At 46.5% G+C, this 15427-nt stretch overlaps 4 protein-coding genes across 4 annotated transcripts; 3 read left to right on the top strand and 1 right to left on the bottom strand.

The window, feature by feature from the left end:
* The first annotated feature begins 2648 nt into the window (after positions 1-2648).
* On the top strand, positions 2649-5803 carry LOC131211179 (solute carrier family 22 member 7-like). The gene is made up of 3 exons (XM_058204552.1): positions 2649-3112; positions 3277-3549; positions 3611-5803. The coding sequence occupies exons 1-3, from the start codon at positions 2847-2849 to the stop codon at positions 4821-4823; spliced, it is 1752 nt and encodes a 583-aa protein (XP_058060535.1). The 5' UTR covers positions 2649-2846; the 3' UTR covers positions 4824-5803.
* An 803-nt stretch (positions 5804-6606) lies between these two features.
* Positions 6607-15282, bottom strand: LOC131211180 (3-hydroxyisobutyryl-CoA hydrolase, mitochondrial-like). Its single transcript, XM_058204553.1, has 6 exons — positions 15120-15282; positions 14166-15053; positions 7902-8190; positions 7577-7839; positions 7380-7517; positions 6607-7151 (listed from the first exon to the last, which is right to left on the bottom strand). The coding sequence occupies exons 1-6, from the start codon at positions 15120-15122 to the stop codon at positions 7092-7094; spliced, it is 1641 nt and encodes a 546-aa protein (XP_058060536.1). The 5' UTR covers positions 15123-15282; the 3' UTR covers positions 6607-7091.
* LOC131211181 (transmembrane protein 183) lies at positions 8638-10014 on the top strand. Its single transcript, XM_058204554.1, has 3 exons — positions 8638-8881; positions 8936-9603; positions 9667-10014. The coding sequence occupies exons 1-3, from the start codon at positions 8833-8835 to the stop codon at positions 9946-9948; spliced, it is 999 nt and encodes a 332-aa protein (XP_058060537.1). The 5' UTR covers positions 8638-8832; the 3' UTR covers positions 9949-10014.
* On the top strand, positions 11428-13314 carry LOC131211182 (GTP-binding protein SAR1b). Its single transcript, XM_058204555.1, has 5 exons — positions 11428-11595; positions 12017-12162; positions 12223-12342; positions 12408-12473; positions 12554-13314. The coding sequence occupies exons 2-5, from the start codon at positions 12120-12122 to the stop codon at positions 12904-12906; spliced, it is 582 nt and encodes a 193-aa protein (XP_058060538.1). The 5' UTR covers positions 11428-11595; positions 12017-12119; the 3' UTR covers positions 12907-13314.
* Positions 15283-15427: the final 145 nt, after the last annotated feature.

Raw genomic sequence — 15427 nt, 5'->3', positions numbered from 1 at the left:
GTTTTTATGGCGGAAGATCCTCTCGTAGGCCGAAGAGGGTCTAATTCCTGTGATTAGGACCAGGTCGGGTACGGGACGGGACCATAAAAATTAAGCAAAAGTCCCCCAGGCCTGGGGACTGGGAGACTACAACAATCGGAAGCCTGGGAGGCGGATTTGTTTTTCTTCTCAATAAAAACACAACGCCCCACACATTCGGCCTCAACCGGCCGGTGCCGGTATCCCGAGTTTCCCTTCTTTTTTTTTAGTTGTTGCTGCAGAATTACTTCTGTTTAGCATAATCCGATTTATCTAATCTGAAAACATCCTTCCAGTCGACCGAGGCTGGGGGTGATCCATGTTGGGCTAAAAATTAAAAGCATAAAAGCTCAATTCTGAGTTGGTCTTCATGGTTTTACATTCACGAAAACATACTGCATACGCACTCGGGAGGGTGGCAGGACCATTTCGGACGGTTAATGACAAGTTACGTCGTCCTGATTGCCGGCAACTCGACCGGATGCGTACCGCACAGGCACAAGCAATTGTCTTGCAGATTATTCTAGCAAAATTATAGGCAAAACTTTTCGCCGAATCACGAACGGACAGGTTTTGGGACAGCAGGGCCAGGCGAAGGAATCTGTCAGCATGTACAATTAACTTTGTTTTTATTATGTTTTAAAACCCCGAAGGCGAACGACCTAGGACAGTAAATTGCAAGAGCAATACCATTGCGACACGTACCGGGGATACTATTTCTGTTTTAACCCTAACATTCCGGAAACGCTGGCGTTCCGTCGGTGCGCCGGATGCGAAGAAAGCTCTTCTCGGTGTTGGATTCGCACTCGTATGTGCCACTGAACGACCCGACCTGGTGCTCTGGGTGTCACATGTCACCCGAACCCGACCGTTGTTGGCGGGCTACGAGCGGTCAGGCCCGGGTCTCCGGTCGCCCTGCCCGGAATTCGCTGTCCGTCGGAATAAAGTTTAAGCAGTCGACGACGGGGGAAACTTTCTTACGATTTCGGGTCGGGGGCCGGGTGGTGCATTCGGTGGTGCATGAACTGCGCCAGACTTCCGCTGTCGGTGTGATTTTAACCACCTCGCTCTCGCGGCCAGCGGATCGAAAGATTAAAAGTAAAATTTATTGGCTTTCTTTTTTATCGCACCACCGTAAGTTTCTGGAACCCCCCATCCCAGCCCCAGCCCGTTGGCCGGTGGTGTAGTGCCATTTTGTAGTGTAACATAATGAAGTGAATCGTTGAAAGGGGTCGTTTTCGGCTGGCCGGTGCCGAATTTTTGGTGGCGGAACGCAACCATTCACCGAGGTGCCGTCGAAAGTTTTGGCACATTCAAATGCAAATTTCCTTTCCCGAATAAATGTGATGGTTTACGTTTCTACCTTCTTTCTGGGTGGGACGAGCTCCGTTTACATCGTTGCTTATATCGCGATTGTAACTTCTTGTGTTGTTCGTTTCTTTAAACGAGGCGTTGGAAAACTCGGAGCCGTTTATCTTAGGCTATGCTCAGTAGAAAACGAAATACGGTAGAAAAGGACGGAGCGTTTTCTTTTTAATTAAACGAAATTGGATTTGATTAACCTATTGCATTTCGCTGAACATGTTTTCCTTAATATCTCAGAAATGCAATCTCTAATCTAACTCAACATTGAAACCATTGCGCAATATGATTGTTTTAAATTTCGTAGTAATAAGACGTGTGCCAATTTTTTGTTATACGAAATTTCAAAAACTAGCTTTAAAATACTACCCAAGTTTGCACAAGTTTGCTGTGAGTTTGATGTAAAAGTTTTATCAAACCTACATTATGATAATATGATACAACGAGTATTATCGAAAACTATTAGTTCTTTCGTTCGACGTATCGACGAAATAATTTCTTTACCTTACAATGTACTTATTATTTGTATTTCATATTTTTAATTGTTCTTAAAACAACTCCACAAACCATGTGCACCACTTTCATCAATATGAGTGCGAGCTAATCCCTTCTACTACTACTACTGCTACTAATCGCAGGGAAACAACATCCGTTGAACCCTAAAGAGTTAAATGTGGGAAACATATTACAAGAGGAGGGCACAAGACGAATATACGATGACACACTTTTAAGTTTAACTCGGTTTCAAACAGCAAACCAAATGGCCAAGAGTCGCGTTTTTTACCTGGCCAAGGCCAATGGCCAAGAGCCGCGTTTGGATTCCTTTTCCATTTGTATGAAACATAGTTAAGAGATTCATTCGATTTTTCCCGGGGCCAATTTGCTTAGCTAACGATGGTGTGCCTCAACTTTTCATTGAGTTCTCTTCAACACACCCCCAGACTCAAACAGTGTTCCACATTAAACCGAATCTTAAATAACCGAGGGAGTGATGTAAACAAAACCAATACAACGCCACCCAACGAATTGTTACTCAAAACACCCGATCGCGTTAAAATACACTCGCAACGCCTTGGTGCATTGTGGGAAGTCACGACTACATCAACATCCGTTGACCGCAGGCGGTGCACTCGTTAGGTTCGAACACTGTTGTCGAGAGTGCATGATGACCGCACACGCGAGATCGCGCGACCGAATCCGTGCGCAGCTGCGCAGCTGTTCGCCCCACTTATCATTATCGCGCCAAGACCGCGCTTCTTAAACCTAATCGTGAAGGAGTTGATTGTGTGTGATAAGGTTTATGACAGGCTACGATAAAACGTAGACACGCAGTGCTCATCATCGTGGCAGAGGGATATCACACGGTGGTTTCTTGTGCGACCAATTCAAGTTGTGTCTAATGCGTGGTTCCCTCTCTCGGTCGGGCTAGTCACTCGGGCAATATACCACCCGTCGTCGAGACAAAAATGTCATCACAACCCGCAGACGATAGCGCAGGATCCGATGCTGCGTTCGATCGAATTATGGAATCCATCGGAAACGATGGCCCTTTCCAGCGACGGTACAACATCATCTTCAACGTGGTCGCGGTACTGTTTTTTGCGATGATCGTCGTGAATGTGCTGCTCATTCTGGCCGTGCCGGAACATCGGTGCAGCGTTCCACCGCTGGCCGCGACGCACCGTAATCTCAGTACGGACGATGAACAGTGGAAAGATATGGTTTATCCAAAGTACGTACGTAATTAGTCCCATAAATATCATCCACATTTTCGATCACCATCGGACCGTTTTCTTTTGCCATTGATATGGCACCCGTTTCAGAATATTAAATGTATTAAATTCAGAATATTAAATTAAATGTAAATGTGTAATATTAAATTCGAATTCGTTTCAGAGAGTACAACAGCCGAGGTGAGTTTGTGCACAGTGCGTGCCTCATGTTCAACGTATCCTGGGACGATCTAAGCGCAGACAACGTGTCGGCTGCCCCACGATCCACGATGTCCTGTATATATGGGTTCGAGTACGATCGTTCCTACTACGATCGGACACCGGTGACGGAGCAAAACTGGGTGTGCGAGAACGAGCTCCAGGGGACCAATGTTTTTGCTTTCGTTCGCGTGTCGGAAGTTTGCGGGACCTTTATCCTTGGCCAACTCGGTGATCGGTTAGTTTTGCTTAGACTTGGTTGTAAACAGACACTCATATGGTCCTCTTCCTTCTTCCAGTATCGGCCGACTTCCTGTGTACTTGTTCGGCATTCTGACCGCCGTTGTCGGGCGAGTGTTTGCCGCTTGGAGCGCCTCGCACTACTGGCTTTTCGCGCTGCTCGCCTTCATCGGAAGCTTCTCGACGAACACTTCCTTTCAGTCGCCGTTGATCATTTTAATGGAAATTTCGAAGGATGCCAACCGTGCCTCGTTGTCGCTCTGGCAGCTGATCGGCTGGACAGGCGGAATCTGCATCGCACCGCTGGTTCTCTGGGCGATGCGTGACTGGTTTTGGTTCATGATCGTAACGTCTGCTCCGTGCGTTCTCTTTTATTGCTTTCCCCAGTACAGCATCGAGTCACCGCGCTGGCTAGCCAGCCAGGGCCGGTATCGTGAATGTCTGGCGCAGTTACGTAAAATTGCCACCATCAACCATCGCCCTCTTAACCTAACCGAGGCAGAGCTGAAAGTTATGATTCCAAAACGGGAGATCGACAAAACCTACGGTATTGCGTCACTGTTCGGAGGCTGGCACATGACAAAGTTGACCACGCTACTGCTGCTAAGCTGGATCTGTAATACGATTCCCACGCTCACGCTTTTCTTGATGAGCTTGCAAAGGGGAGGCAATCCGTTCTTGAACAACTTCTGGCAAGGTGCGGTGGAGCTACCCGCTTATCTGGTGGGCCAAATTAGCTGCGATCGGATCGGACGTCGATTCACCAACAGTGGCGCATTTCTGGGCGCTACTCTCGCCTGTGTTCCCATCGCGCTACTCATACACCATCCCGGAACCGAGACTTATGTGACGATGCTGTCCATCGTGCTGAAGTTTTTCGTGTGCATCACGTACTTTGCGCTGTATCTGCAGTCGGTGGAAATGTATCCAACTCCGCTTCGTCAAACGGGCACCTCGTTCGGTATCATAATCTCCAACGTGTTTGGAGCCCTCGGACCTTACATAGTGTTTCTCGGTACCAACTACGACATCCGGTTACCGTTCGTCGTTATGGGTCTCATTGGTCTGGTGGGAGCCGCCAGTTCCGTGTTCCTGCCCGAAACGCTACACCAAAAACTACCTGAAACACTGGATGAAGGTCGCCGCTTTGGGCAGAAGCAACGTTTTTGGACGATCCCAAAGCAACCGGCTGGGGACCAGCAGCACCCCTCAGCATCATCGCAACAGCAAGAACTACAGAAACTCAATAAACCACCGACCACCGACAGCTGACGGTGTGGCTCACTAGTCGAACCATTTCGCTGTTTGCTCCTGCGCTGGAATTCCGGTACGGATCCTGTCCCAAAGCCGCGCACAGTGAGGGCACTAAATTTGCGAGAAAAATTGTATTGTTTTTTAAAATAATTTTCATCTAACCGAACCATACAACAGTTGTCCACCACCGTGGTTAGGGAAGGAAAAAGAACGAAATGTGCCCTTTGGAGGATCTGAACAAAACGGAAAACACAGTCCACTCCACAACAACGCGCAGCACGATGAGATGAAGACGCTCGGAATGCTTTTCAAGTCCCATCGGTCGCGCAACGGCTCGTGTTGGGGATTTTCGCCTCTCCGACAAAAGACCGCCAACATCCGGGCCACGCCGAAACTGGGAGAACAAAAAGACTTTGCATAATTTACATTCCACGCAAGCGTTACCAAAAAAAAAAATCGGCCATCCGAACTCCTCCTACTCGCACTAGGAGCGTAAAGGAAGTGCGATTTGGAAAATGTGAATCCTCCTAGTGTCCCCTGCGGTACCCATCAGCCACGGCAAAGAGAATGTTGCTCTGAGCAGAAAGTGGCCTGCTTTTGCGCGAAGGTAACACGAACGCTAACGGGGCGCAGTGGATAATAACCAACACGTGGCAGGACTAAAGCGCCCCGCCGGCAGCCGGCAGCAAGAGCAAACGAACGGGGGGACCAGGGCCGGAACCATTTGCCCACAATATACTGTGACATCTGGAGATCGCAATAAAGCGAAGCAAATGGAAAATAAATAAAACCAAAATGGCGGAGCAGCTTTGCTCTTGTTTGTGCGGTACAATGCGTTTATCCGGTGCTCAGCCACCGTCCGCCCCGATGTAGTCACTTCGTAAATACCCACGAAGTGGTAACATTCTATCTTTGATCATACATCATGAACCCCCGTTACATTTTTTAGGAATGCGGGATACTAGCACTGCTATTCGCCAGTTGCATAAATTGTATTTATACATGTGTTTACACGATTACAAGGCTTGTTCACTGCAAAGTGCATTCAAATCCCTGAAAGTTCTATGTTTGTAGTATGTTGAATTTGAAACAAATATAGTAGTTGACCTGTTTATAACAAAACAAAATACCGGACTGAAACAACATGAACATTCTCTTGCCTAGAATAAAGTTCACCGATTCTAGTACGTCAAACACCATTCTGAATCAAATTGAAATGGTACCCTATCGTGGTCCAGTTTATCCGTTACCATTTGCGAAAACCAGTGGTGGGGTTTTACAGCCTCTTTTCCGGATCTTCGATACCATGCCCAAAACACATTAGCGGTGTAGGGTAAAAATGCAGTGCATTCGAATGGCACAAGCTCACTGCATTCGCCCATTGCCATAATTCGTCTAATAACATACATATCTTCATTCTGCCCCATAAAATCCTTCCCGAAAACCATCTGATTCTGCGGTGGGTGCCGTGCCACGACAGAGTGAACACTCCAGGAAAAGAGGAACCATTACTTCCGGTTGCTTTGCGGTGCTATTCGCGAGTACTGCAATTGCCACCAGCGCGCATCCGAGCGGAGGTTGTGGCATCTTATTCGGTGCTGCATCGGTGCTTCACCATCAATGTTGTTTGGAAAAATGTGTTTATTTTACGTAGATCTAGCATACACCCAACAAATGTTCTTCCCCTTGTGCTTCCATGCTTTCGAACGGTGCGGTTTCCAAAACGTATTTTCGATATGTTATAGTAGCTGGTAGAGGGAAGAGAAACTTGAAGTACAAAGAGAACTACACCTGCTTATGACGGTATCTTAATTTATTAGACCAATAGATTTCAAGAAGATGCATGTTTTGCTTAGAAGCATTCGGAGCATTTTTCTTTCATTGCGATGTGCCTTCTTGCAAGTAGATGCCCAATAAATGATGAACAAACATGGAAGTGAATGGCCCTTTACCCGTTTGCGCTTAGCTTATTGGCGTTTCACCGTTACACAAATCGGCTAAACGAGCATAAATTAATATGCATTTCTCTCTGCTGATTCATCTACCACACGAACACGGTTTATCCGTTCTATTGACGCTTAATTTATTGCCCCCAATTAGTTGCACCGGAGCCCAAATTGACCCTGTTCAGCTTAGTGCAACAAAACGACGGCAATTTATGTTTGATGGCTGAATTCCAGGAAGTAGGCCGCAGCTATTGCAAGTGTTTTGGAACGGAAGCGCAGTTTTGGAACGGATAACGAATAACGAATGAAGGCAAAAATGCCATTTTACATGGAGAGATGATTATTTTCTCTCATTCTGACCGTCTTTCGATGGTTTGGCTGTCACGGTTATTTCGTCGATCTACAAATGTAAAACAAATTTTAATTAAACCGCGGTAGAGAAACCGGTTTTCAATTATTTCAATCGCAAACCGCAGGCAAATGTAACATGATATGACCATTGATCGTAACGGACAGATCAAGTTTTAGCTTTGCTTCGGTGAACTGAAATTCATTGACCTTGACGGATGGATGGATCATTGGTTTATTATTTTACAGAATAAAGAGAATTTATAGTTTATGTACTCACTCTAACATCTGGAGGCGTTTGCAGGCTGTACATAATGCTCGATGTGACATCCTCAACTTGCAGCTTCGGCAGACGTTCCGCTAATTGCGAGTCAAAAACCTTAATCATATCCGTCTCAACCATGCCTGGGTGTATACTCTGCAGAAAAAGATAAATATTACCATAGGCATAAACTTGTTCACGAAAGAAGCTTGTACCGTCACTTTAATGGGCAATTTGAAGAAATTAAGCTCCTGGCGCAACACTTCGGCCAGTCCGACCAATCCGTACTTTGATGCCGGATAGACACCGAAAAGCGGCACAGATACATCCGGCACCCGATGGCCTAGGATGCTGTTTACCAAAATAATGTGACCACTCGTTTGCCTTTCTTTCATATCTTTGATCGCCTCACGCACGAAAATGCACGTAGCCAGAAGGTTCACGTTGAATGTGTCGCGAAAATCGGCCGTTTCACTCTCTGCAATCGTTACAGCGATCAATGATCAGTCACACACTCCCGATCAAGCGGATGATACTTACGAGTAATGAAGCTGTACCGGAATATTCCTGCATTATTTATCAGTACATCGATTCCTCCAAACTCACGGCGAATCCATCCCAAGGTTTCCATGATTTCGGGCTCGCTGCTAACGTCACACTTTTTGGCGTAGATTTTCCCTGAACCCATCACCTTAGTCGATAGCAGCGCTATTAGTTCCGCCCGACGAGCAATCCCGACCACGACCAAACCACTGTTGGCTAAAGCAAGGGCGACATCCTGTCCGATGCCGGAACTCGCCCCAGTAACTAAAGCCACTTTTCCTTGCCACTTTTCCATCGGTCTGTTAAAGCTTTTCCGATCAACGATCCGCTACGACTGATTGAAAAGGCGATCAATTCCGCTGCCTTTATTAGAGAATTCGAACGCTCGTTTTAAATTACAACGAGTTGTTCCGCGGAACAGGGTGACACGAAAATAGTTCAAAATAACGTTTAATTGCACCACATTTTCCACATCTCTTTCAGCTGGTTTGAAAATATACCTTAATAATAAGTCAATTGAAAGTATTATAATATAATAACGGCAAGAAGTTTAAACATTTTCGAAACCAAGAAATTTGATTTCCTAAAATCCTAAACATTTGGCCAATAAACCCAATAAAAACAGCTGTTTTCGAATGAGCGCTCATTCCCGGGAACTCATCGAGTCCGCGGTTGCTCAGTTCGGAAACGTCAAATTTCTACAATGGAGTAAACAAACCATTCATCACAGAACGAGAGTTGGAGCGCAAAGTGTTTTGTGATAAAGTTAAAGTTAGTTAGTTTTTCCGTATAATGATAAGCCAATAATAAGCAATACTACCTTCGTGGCAGATCATCATGTTCAGGCCAATCAACGGATTGTGATTTCATCAAATGTTCAATCGCTGGAAGCAATTCTTTCCTTCCCATAGCCTAATTTGCCCTTTCGATGGCCTCTTGCGTTAAACAGACCAAGAACCGCGGTTCGTTAGGAAAAGGTAGGTTTACACCGCCTGTGATGACGAACTAGTGTTCACACTGTTTCCTTTCAGACGTCACCATATTCGCCTTTGCCGATAGTCCAAGATGCACCAACAGGGCGTCGAAGGCTCACAAGAAAGTAGATACTTCGGAGATGTCGCTGGAACCTCACTGTGACGACGCTGACCAGGATCATCTATCCAAATCAGCTCGAAAAAGAAAGACGGCGTCATCGGATGATGCAGCGTACAACGATTACCATATCAACTTATGGTTCCATATTTCAGAATACATTCGACCGGAAGATGTGGGTCGGTTTGCGTGCATTTGTCGCAAAACGGCCGAAGTGGTGGAAAGTGGAAGATTCTGGAGTCAGCTTTATCGATCGTATTATGATCCAAAGGTTGATCTACCAGCACGGTTCCAGCCGGAGAGTATGATCCGCCGGCGTGGTCTTCGGGCAGCCGTTATTCGGTCACTGTTTTACCTCTATCCACCGTTTAGTGAGCAGCTAAAAGTTGCGTCGCTAGTGGATCCTCATCGCGTTGTCGGTCGTCAGATGCTTTCGGCGTGGCACAAGCGAACGAAAAACTGCTGGACCTACTATTTTAGGCTGAAGGCAAGACAGCAGCCCGGAAGTCGCCCGGCACTGTCTGCTGAACTGCAACGTCAAAGAAATTCGCTCGCTTTCATGCAGGATATCTACATGAATCCGGACGAAGGCTGCCAGATACTGATGGTATAAGCGATTTCGTAAGTTCCGAAATTGATCACCTAAATGTAAATCCTAATGCCATTTCAGCTGACCACCGACTGTTTGAAGATGATTCCGATGTACAGTGAGACGCTGTTTGTGAAGAACTTGACGCAAACCCTGTCGCAGAGCATGATGCGGTACAAAATACGTGTTGTGCTGGCCAATTACTGTGGCAAAATGACCGATGAGCTAGTGTTCGATACGGTACGAAACGTGACAGTGCTGGATTGGTGGAACCCAAAGTACGACGAAGAGCTTGCTTGGACCGTCCCAACAAATGCCAGTGAATTAGATGTGAGCGAAGAACTTGACTGGAATGTTTTGTGAATCATTCTGTCGGGGTTTAAACCCCATCGGCCCCTTACCCTTAAAACTGTATGGTTTGTGGTACTGAATTATACTTTTTGAACAAAAATGACCATTTAGAGCAACCTTTTTATTACTATATTATTAACTAGCAGTTCCCGGCACGCTTCGCCACGCCTCATTTCTCGACTATGCGGAGTTTCAGAGAATCGGATTTCCAAATGACGTCCGACCGGCTTCCCTTCCTGCGTCTCGTTATTCTTCCGTTTCGGACGATCGACTTCCTCTTTCTTTTCCCATTACTCATCCTTTTCAGACAATTCCCGGTGACGTACACGATCGGCTTCCCGCTTCCCGTTGGATACATGTAACAACGGGCAATAGCTGAATTTGGCTCAAATTATTTGAAAACTATTCGATTTTGACTGAAATGAACTTAAATTTTGTATGGGAGCTCTCCTTTGTACTGGGGTGCTCATTAAGTTCGGAGCTTTTATGTAATGCAGGTGCAGTAATTGACAGTAGAGATCTGAATTTAATGTACGGCTACAAGGAAGCAACTCATAATAAACGATTCCTTTCAAGTCCCACCATATACCCAGTAGAACCTTCCTGGCCGTTAGTTCTGGTTTGACCACTGGTTAAGCTGCTTCACCACGCTTAGGCCACGATTATTTTCACACAGTATTGTCGTATGAAACCCATTCCTAACCCCCAGCACCCATCCGTTTAAGAAATGGTTCGATTTCATTCCGTTTGTCCAAAACTTCGCAGGTGGTAATTCGAGCCGTTATGTTTTTAGGTGTAAATAGGGTGGCGCCCAAACATCGACCTTCTTTGTGAAACCAGTTTTGCGCAAATGGCTTTAACCTGTTCGATGATTGATCTTTAGCTTCTGGCCGATGCTGTCGATGAACTTTTATTATTTCTGTGATTTTATCGAGATTTACGATGACGTGTCTGCCTAGGCTTTAATATCAAAAATAACTGAAAGCAGTCGACGAAACCAAAATTTATCACCAGCTGTTAGAATATCCATAAACACCATGCACAATTTCAGCGGCCTAACTTGAATTTTCGCCTTTTTCAAAGAAAAATTGTAAAATGTACCGAATGTTCTCTTCGTTGACCTCCATTGCTAACACCCAGTTACACTCACAAACGAATGAAACAAATAATAACAGTGAAAGCGTCGTTTTAAGTGTGAAGTATCTGCTTTAAAACAAGTCAAAACTTAGAACTGTACGATCGATAATTCACGAGATATCGCTCACTAAAGCCATCTGCCAAGAAAATAATGGATTGCTTTTTAGCCAACCTATTGTATTTTTTCAAATTTTTTGTAACTCCTTGCTTTTGTCGGTTGCACTTACTTTCCGACAGATGACGCCAGCTGCGTACGTCAAAAAATGCGTGGAAATCACACGCATACACAGAAACGAAATTCTTCTTTAGGTTTTCATACAAACCTCTTCCGCGGAGAATCCGTCAAAAATCTGCCACAACCAGCGGAGCGACGGACCGAACTTCTTTTCCATCGTGAAATTCACGGCCCGTTTGTTCGTTTTTGCTGTCGGTCGTGACCGTGGTGCGCTGTAAAGGGCGGTTTCATCGACGATTCCGTGCTTCCGAGATCAAGTTTGCGTTTGTCGTGTTTGCAGCAGTACGGTAAGTTGAGTTTGCCATGCACATTCTTGCGTTTCTACGAGGTGAAATGTGAAGAAACAGCCTCGAAACGATGGCCAAAATGGATTTGATTGCGATTCACCTCAATTAAGTCAATGAAGACGGTTGTTGTGTGAAACAGTGACGTTGTTGCGAAGACACGCAACAAAGAAACGCTGGAGAGGGTAAAGTTCGTTCGGCCACAATAAAGCCAAGGCTCATTGAAAAAGCAAATATCATGCGCGAAGATCACGTACACACGCACTCAAAAGGGGTTATTTTATTCCTTATCAATCGTCTACGCGTGTCGCATTGTTCCCCTGACCGCCAGCTTTGCAACGATGATATTGCGCGAAATCACTGTTCGAAGCCGATCACTAATGTTTGTAATCAACTGTTTCGTTGTGGTTTCCATGGCATTCAGCGAGGACAACTGCGAGAAGATATTTTTAGGCACCACCAAACTCCTGATCCTGTTGCCGTTCCTGGTGCTTCGTTTTGTCTAAAGATAGAGTGAGATTGTCATAATGTTCATCTGGGACTGGTTCACCGGAGTTCTCGGTTACCTAGGTAAGTGTTTCCTTGCCGGATAAGTGGCATTGTGTCACCGCATTGTTTCCCGTTCGATAGGGCTGTGGAAAAAATCGGGAAAACTGCTGTTCCTTGGGTTGGATAATGCGGGCAAAACGACACTGCTACACATGCTGAAGGACGATCGACTAGCACAGCACGTTCCGACGCTCCATCCTAGTGAGTATGCCTGATAATTATTGGCCAACTCACCTACTCACGAACAACGGTTTTACATTATGCAGCTTCCGAGGAACTTTCGATAGGAAATATGCGCTTCACAACTTTCGATTTGGGTGGCCACACACAAGGTATTAGAATGCGGTCGCTTTTGCCAATCAATCGCATTGTATCACATTCTTTTCTTCATTTCAATCAACCTGACGCACAGCACGACGCGTTTGGAAGGACTATTTCCCTGCAGTGGACGCGATCGTGTTCCTGATCGATGCCTGGGACCGAAGCCGATTCACGGAGAGCAAAAACGAACTCGACTCACTGCTAACGGACGAAGCGCTGTCGAACTGTCCGGTGCTGATTCTCGGCAACAAGATCGACAAACCGGGCGCAGCGAGCGAAGACGAGCTCCGAAACTATTTCGCGCTCTACCAGCTGACCACCGGCAAGGGGAAGGTGGCGCGTTCCGAGTTGCCCGGCCGCCCGCTTGAGCTGTTCATGTGTTCCGTGCTGAAGCGGCAGGGTTACGGCGAAGGGTTCCGCTGGTTGGCGCAGTACATCGACTAATAACGTGTAGCTCAGCGCAAACTTTCCACTATCCCCTTTCCTTCACCAGCAGATAGCGTTTCGTGTTGTTTTTCCATTTCCTCGTCTTTCTCTTGAGTATCCATGGGTGCGCGGGTTTTAAAGGTAAAAAAATACACACCGACCTGGAAGTCTGAACTCTTCCCCGCCAAGGACTTTCCGCAGTGATCTTGTTTAGTGTGTGCCAGCAGAGTCCGGGTCGCGGAGAATACTCCTGCGAGTGGTGAATAAGAAGCAAATACGAACGTTTTCAACGTTTCGAAAGTGAGCGATAATCGTACGCGGGTACGTACATTCCCGGGCAATGCACGGGTAACTCTGGATGCGACGAGGCGAAATAGAGTTCAAGCCAAGGAAAACTTAAATGTATTTTTGCTTTAGCGAATCGTACGTTTTCTGTTCATCACCTCTTTTTGTTCATCTCGTTTTTGGTTTTTTCGAATTGTGAAGATTTTTTTACGTTTTTGCGTTGTAGCTAACCATGATCTTTGCGTATTAGTTTATTAGTGAAGTTTAAAAGACACAGATAGAAAAAGGGAACAGATCGGATTGCTGCAGGTGTTTGTGAAGAACGACAAGCGTCGAACAAATTTATCAAACAAATCTTATTAACTGGCTAAACACAACTCGAAGAGCCATTGCGCTGGACACAACGAGCTGCTAGGCTGCAGAAAAAAAAGAATGTTCGGTCAAAGTAAAGTAACGATGGAGTGGAAGACACAATGAAATGAGTAGTTTCTCAGCGATGATGTGGTTGGTGTGAACTGTATCCGAAACAAATAGGGTCACTTTTGCGGCTGCAGGAACATGGACCTCAAATATTTATTTCTCTGCCTTACAATTTGGAGTGAAAATCCATGCACAGGAAAAACGTTGGCACAATTAATAGCTAGTAAATGCACTTGGTGCTTCGGCAATACCTTGCCGAAGATACATGATATAATGGAATCATTTCAAAACCAACCAACATATTCTTACAGACTGGCCTTCGCTTCGTCGTCTTCGAACTTTAACTCACTGCCGTCAGGCAAAGGACCAAAGAACTTCTCAATGCGTCCTGGATCAACCTTGGCCAGACTGGGCGGGTTCCAGCGCGGGGTTTGGTCACGATCGACTAGCAACGCCCGAACGCCCTCCTTGAAGTCGCTGTCAATCGCATGATGCACCGCCAACCGATACTCCATTCGCAGACACGTTTTCAGGTCCATCTTGGCGCCCAACTCGAGCTGTTTCTGCGTTACGACTAGCGACGTCGGAGACATTTTGTGCAGCAACTTCAGCGTACTATGGGCCCATTCACTGCCGTCTTTTTCGAGCCGCGCAAAGATATCTTCCACGGTCGGTGCACCGAAACACTCGTCAATCTGCTTCAAGTGCTTCTCCAACACAAACTCGAGGCCAGCTTCTCGCTTCTCGGAGAAGCGCGCAAGCACATCTTCTACCTCGCTGGCGCTGGTGGTGGCCAACAATTGCTGCTCGAGTGCTTGCAGATTTTTGCTTTCGACGTAGTGCGTCGCAACACCTGCTTTGTGGACGTCGCGTCCTTTCAACCGGTACCCTGTGAGCCCTAGATACAGCCCTAGCTTTCCTTGCAGACGTGGCAGAAAGTAACCTCCACCAACGTCCGGAAACAGGCCAATAGCTGTTTCCGGCATAGCAAACATTGTGCGCTCTGTCGCTATCCGATATTTGCCGTGCACGGACAGTCCAACGCCTCCGCCCATCGTAATTCCGTCGATGACAGCAATATAAATCGGCCGATACCCACCGATCAGAGCGTTCATTCTGTACTCGGTGCTGAAGAACTGTTTGGCCAGTTCCGCATCGCTCGACTCGGTGATTGCACGCACGTCACCACCGGCGCAGAACGCTTTCTCGCCGACCGATTTCACGATCACCAAATTCTTGCCGGTTTCCCACTGCTTCATCGCACCGTAGATTTGCCGGACCATGTCCAGGTTGATGGCGTTCAGTGCTTTCGGACGGTTCAGCGTGATCACACCCTTGCTGCCGACTTCCTCCGTCAGTACAAGCGAATCCCCGGTGGCCATTGCTCGTTGAAAATTGAATGTGCCCGGAGACGCAACACGCCGAACCGCCAATCCGCCGGTACGTGCGGCAATTCGAAGCTGTGCAAGTGATAGAAAAAATTAATGAAATAATCATTCCCCGATCGAGCCTGTTCTTCAGTTTACCATTATTTCCCTTGCTGCTGTTGCCGATTCGCTTCACAGGCAGTTATGCAACACGACTTGTGAGAACCGGGCTCAAATCGACGGAGAGATATCAACGAACACTAGAGGCGCACGATTGAACTGTTTAATTTGTTGCTAGCCCGTTGGACCCTCAATAATCAACAGCCGCTAAACCGCGACGACGCAAAATGTTTTGTAATGCTCGTGTTGATAAGAGAAACGTCACTCGGCGCACAGGGTGTCTCTTAAACGATCTCACGTTGCGACGAAATCGATCGCGTTCGGGATGATGATCTGGAAGTATTCTT

Source organism: Anopheles bellator, chromosome 2 (genome assembly GCF_943735745.2).
Source record: "Anopheles bellator chromosome 2, idAnoBellAS_SP24_06.2, whole genome shotgun sequence".
Lineage (NCBI taxonomy): Eukaryota > Metazoa > Arthropoda > Insecta > Diptera > Culicidae > Anopheles > Anopheles bellator.
Note: the sequence above shows the minus strand (reverse complement) of the source record. Positions and strands in the feature narration are given on the sequence as shown.

What these genes read in the sequence shown, in the direction of transcription:
- LOC131211179 (XM_058204552.1), top strand. Translation starts at nt 2,847, where the DNA reads ATGTCATCACAACCCGCAGACGATAGCGCAGGATCCGATGCTGCGTTC. An exon ending in AAAGATATGGTTTATCCAAA is followed by an intron (nt 3,113 to 3,276) that starts GTACGTACGTAA and finishes AATTCGTTTCAG; the next exon opens with AGAGTACAACAGCCGAGGTG. An exon ending in CTTGGCCAACTCGGTGATCG is followed by an intron (nt 3,550 to 3,610) that starts GTTAGTTTTGCT and finishes TCCTTCTTCCAG; the next exon opens with TATCGGCCGACTTCCTGTGT.
- LOC131211181 (XM_058204554.1), top strand. Translation starts at nt 8,833, where the DNA reads ATGGCCTCTTGCGTTAAACAGACCAAGAACCGCGGTTCGTTAGGAAAA. An exon ending in CCGCGGTTCGTTAGGAAAAG is followed by an intron (nt 8,882 to 8,935) that starts GTAGGTTTACAC and finishes GTTTCCTTTCAG; the next exon opens with ACGTCACCATATTCGCCTTT. An exon ending in AAGGCTGCCAGATACTGATG is followed by an intron (nt 9,604 to 9,666) that starts GTATAAGCGATT and finishes ATGCCATTTCAG; the next exon opens with CTGACCACCGACTGTTTGAA.
- LOC131211182 (XM_058204555.1), top strand. Translation starts at nt 12,120, where the DNA reads ATGTTCATCTGGGACTGGTTCACCGGAGTTCTCGGTTACCTAG. An exon ending in CGTTCCGACGCTCCATCCTA is followed by an intron (nt 12,343 to 12,407) that starts GTGAGTATGCCT and finishes TACATTATGCAG; the next exon opens with CTTCCGAGGAACTTTCGATA. An exon ending in TTTGGGTGGCCACACACAAG is followed by an intron (nt 12,474 to 12,553) that starts GTATTAGAATGC and finishes CCTGACGCACAG; the next exon opens with CACGACGCGTTTGGAAGGAC.
- LOC131211180 (XM_058204553.1), bottom strand. An exon ending in CCGGTACAGCTTCATTACTC is followed by an intron (nt 7,840 to 7,901) that starts GTAAGTATCATC and finishes TAACGATTGCAG; the next exon opens with AGAGTGAAACGGCCGATTTT. An exon ending in AATTGCCCATTAAAGTGACG is followed by an intron (nt 7,518 to 7,576) that starts GTACAAGCTTCT and finishes CTTTTTCTGCAG; the next exon opens with AGTATACACCCAGGCATGGT.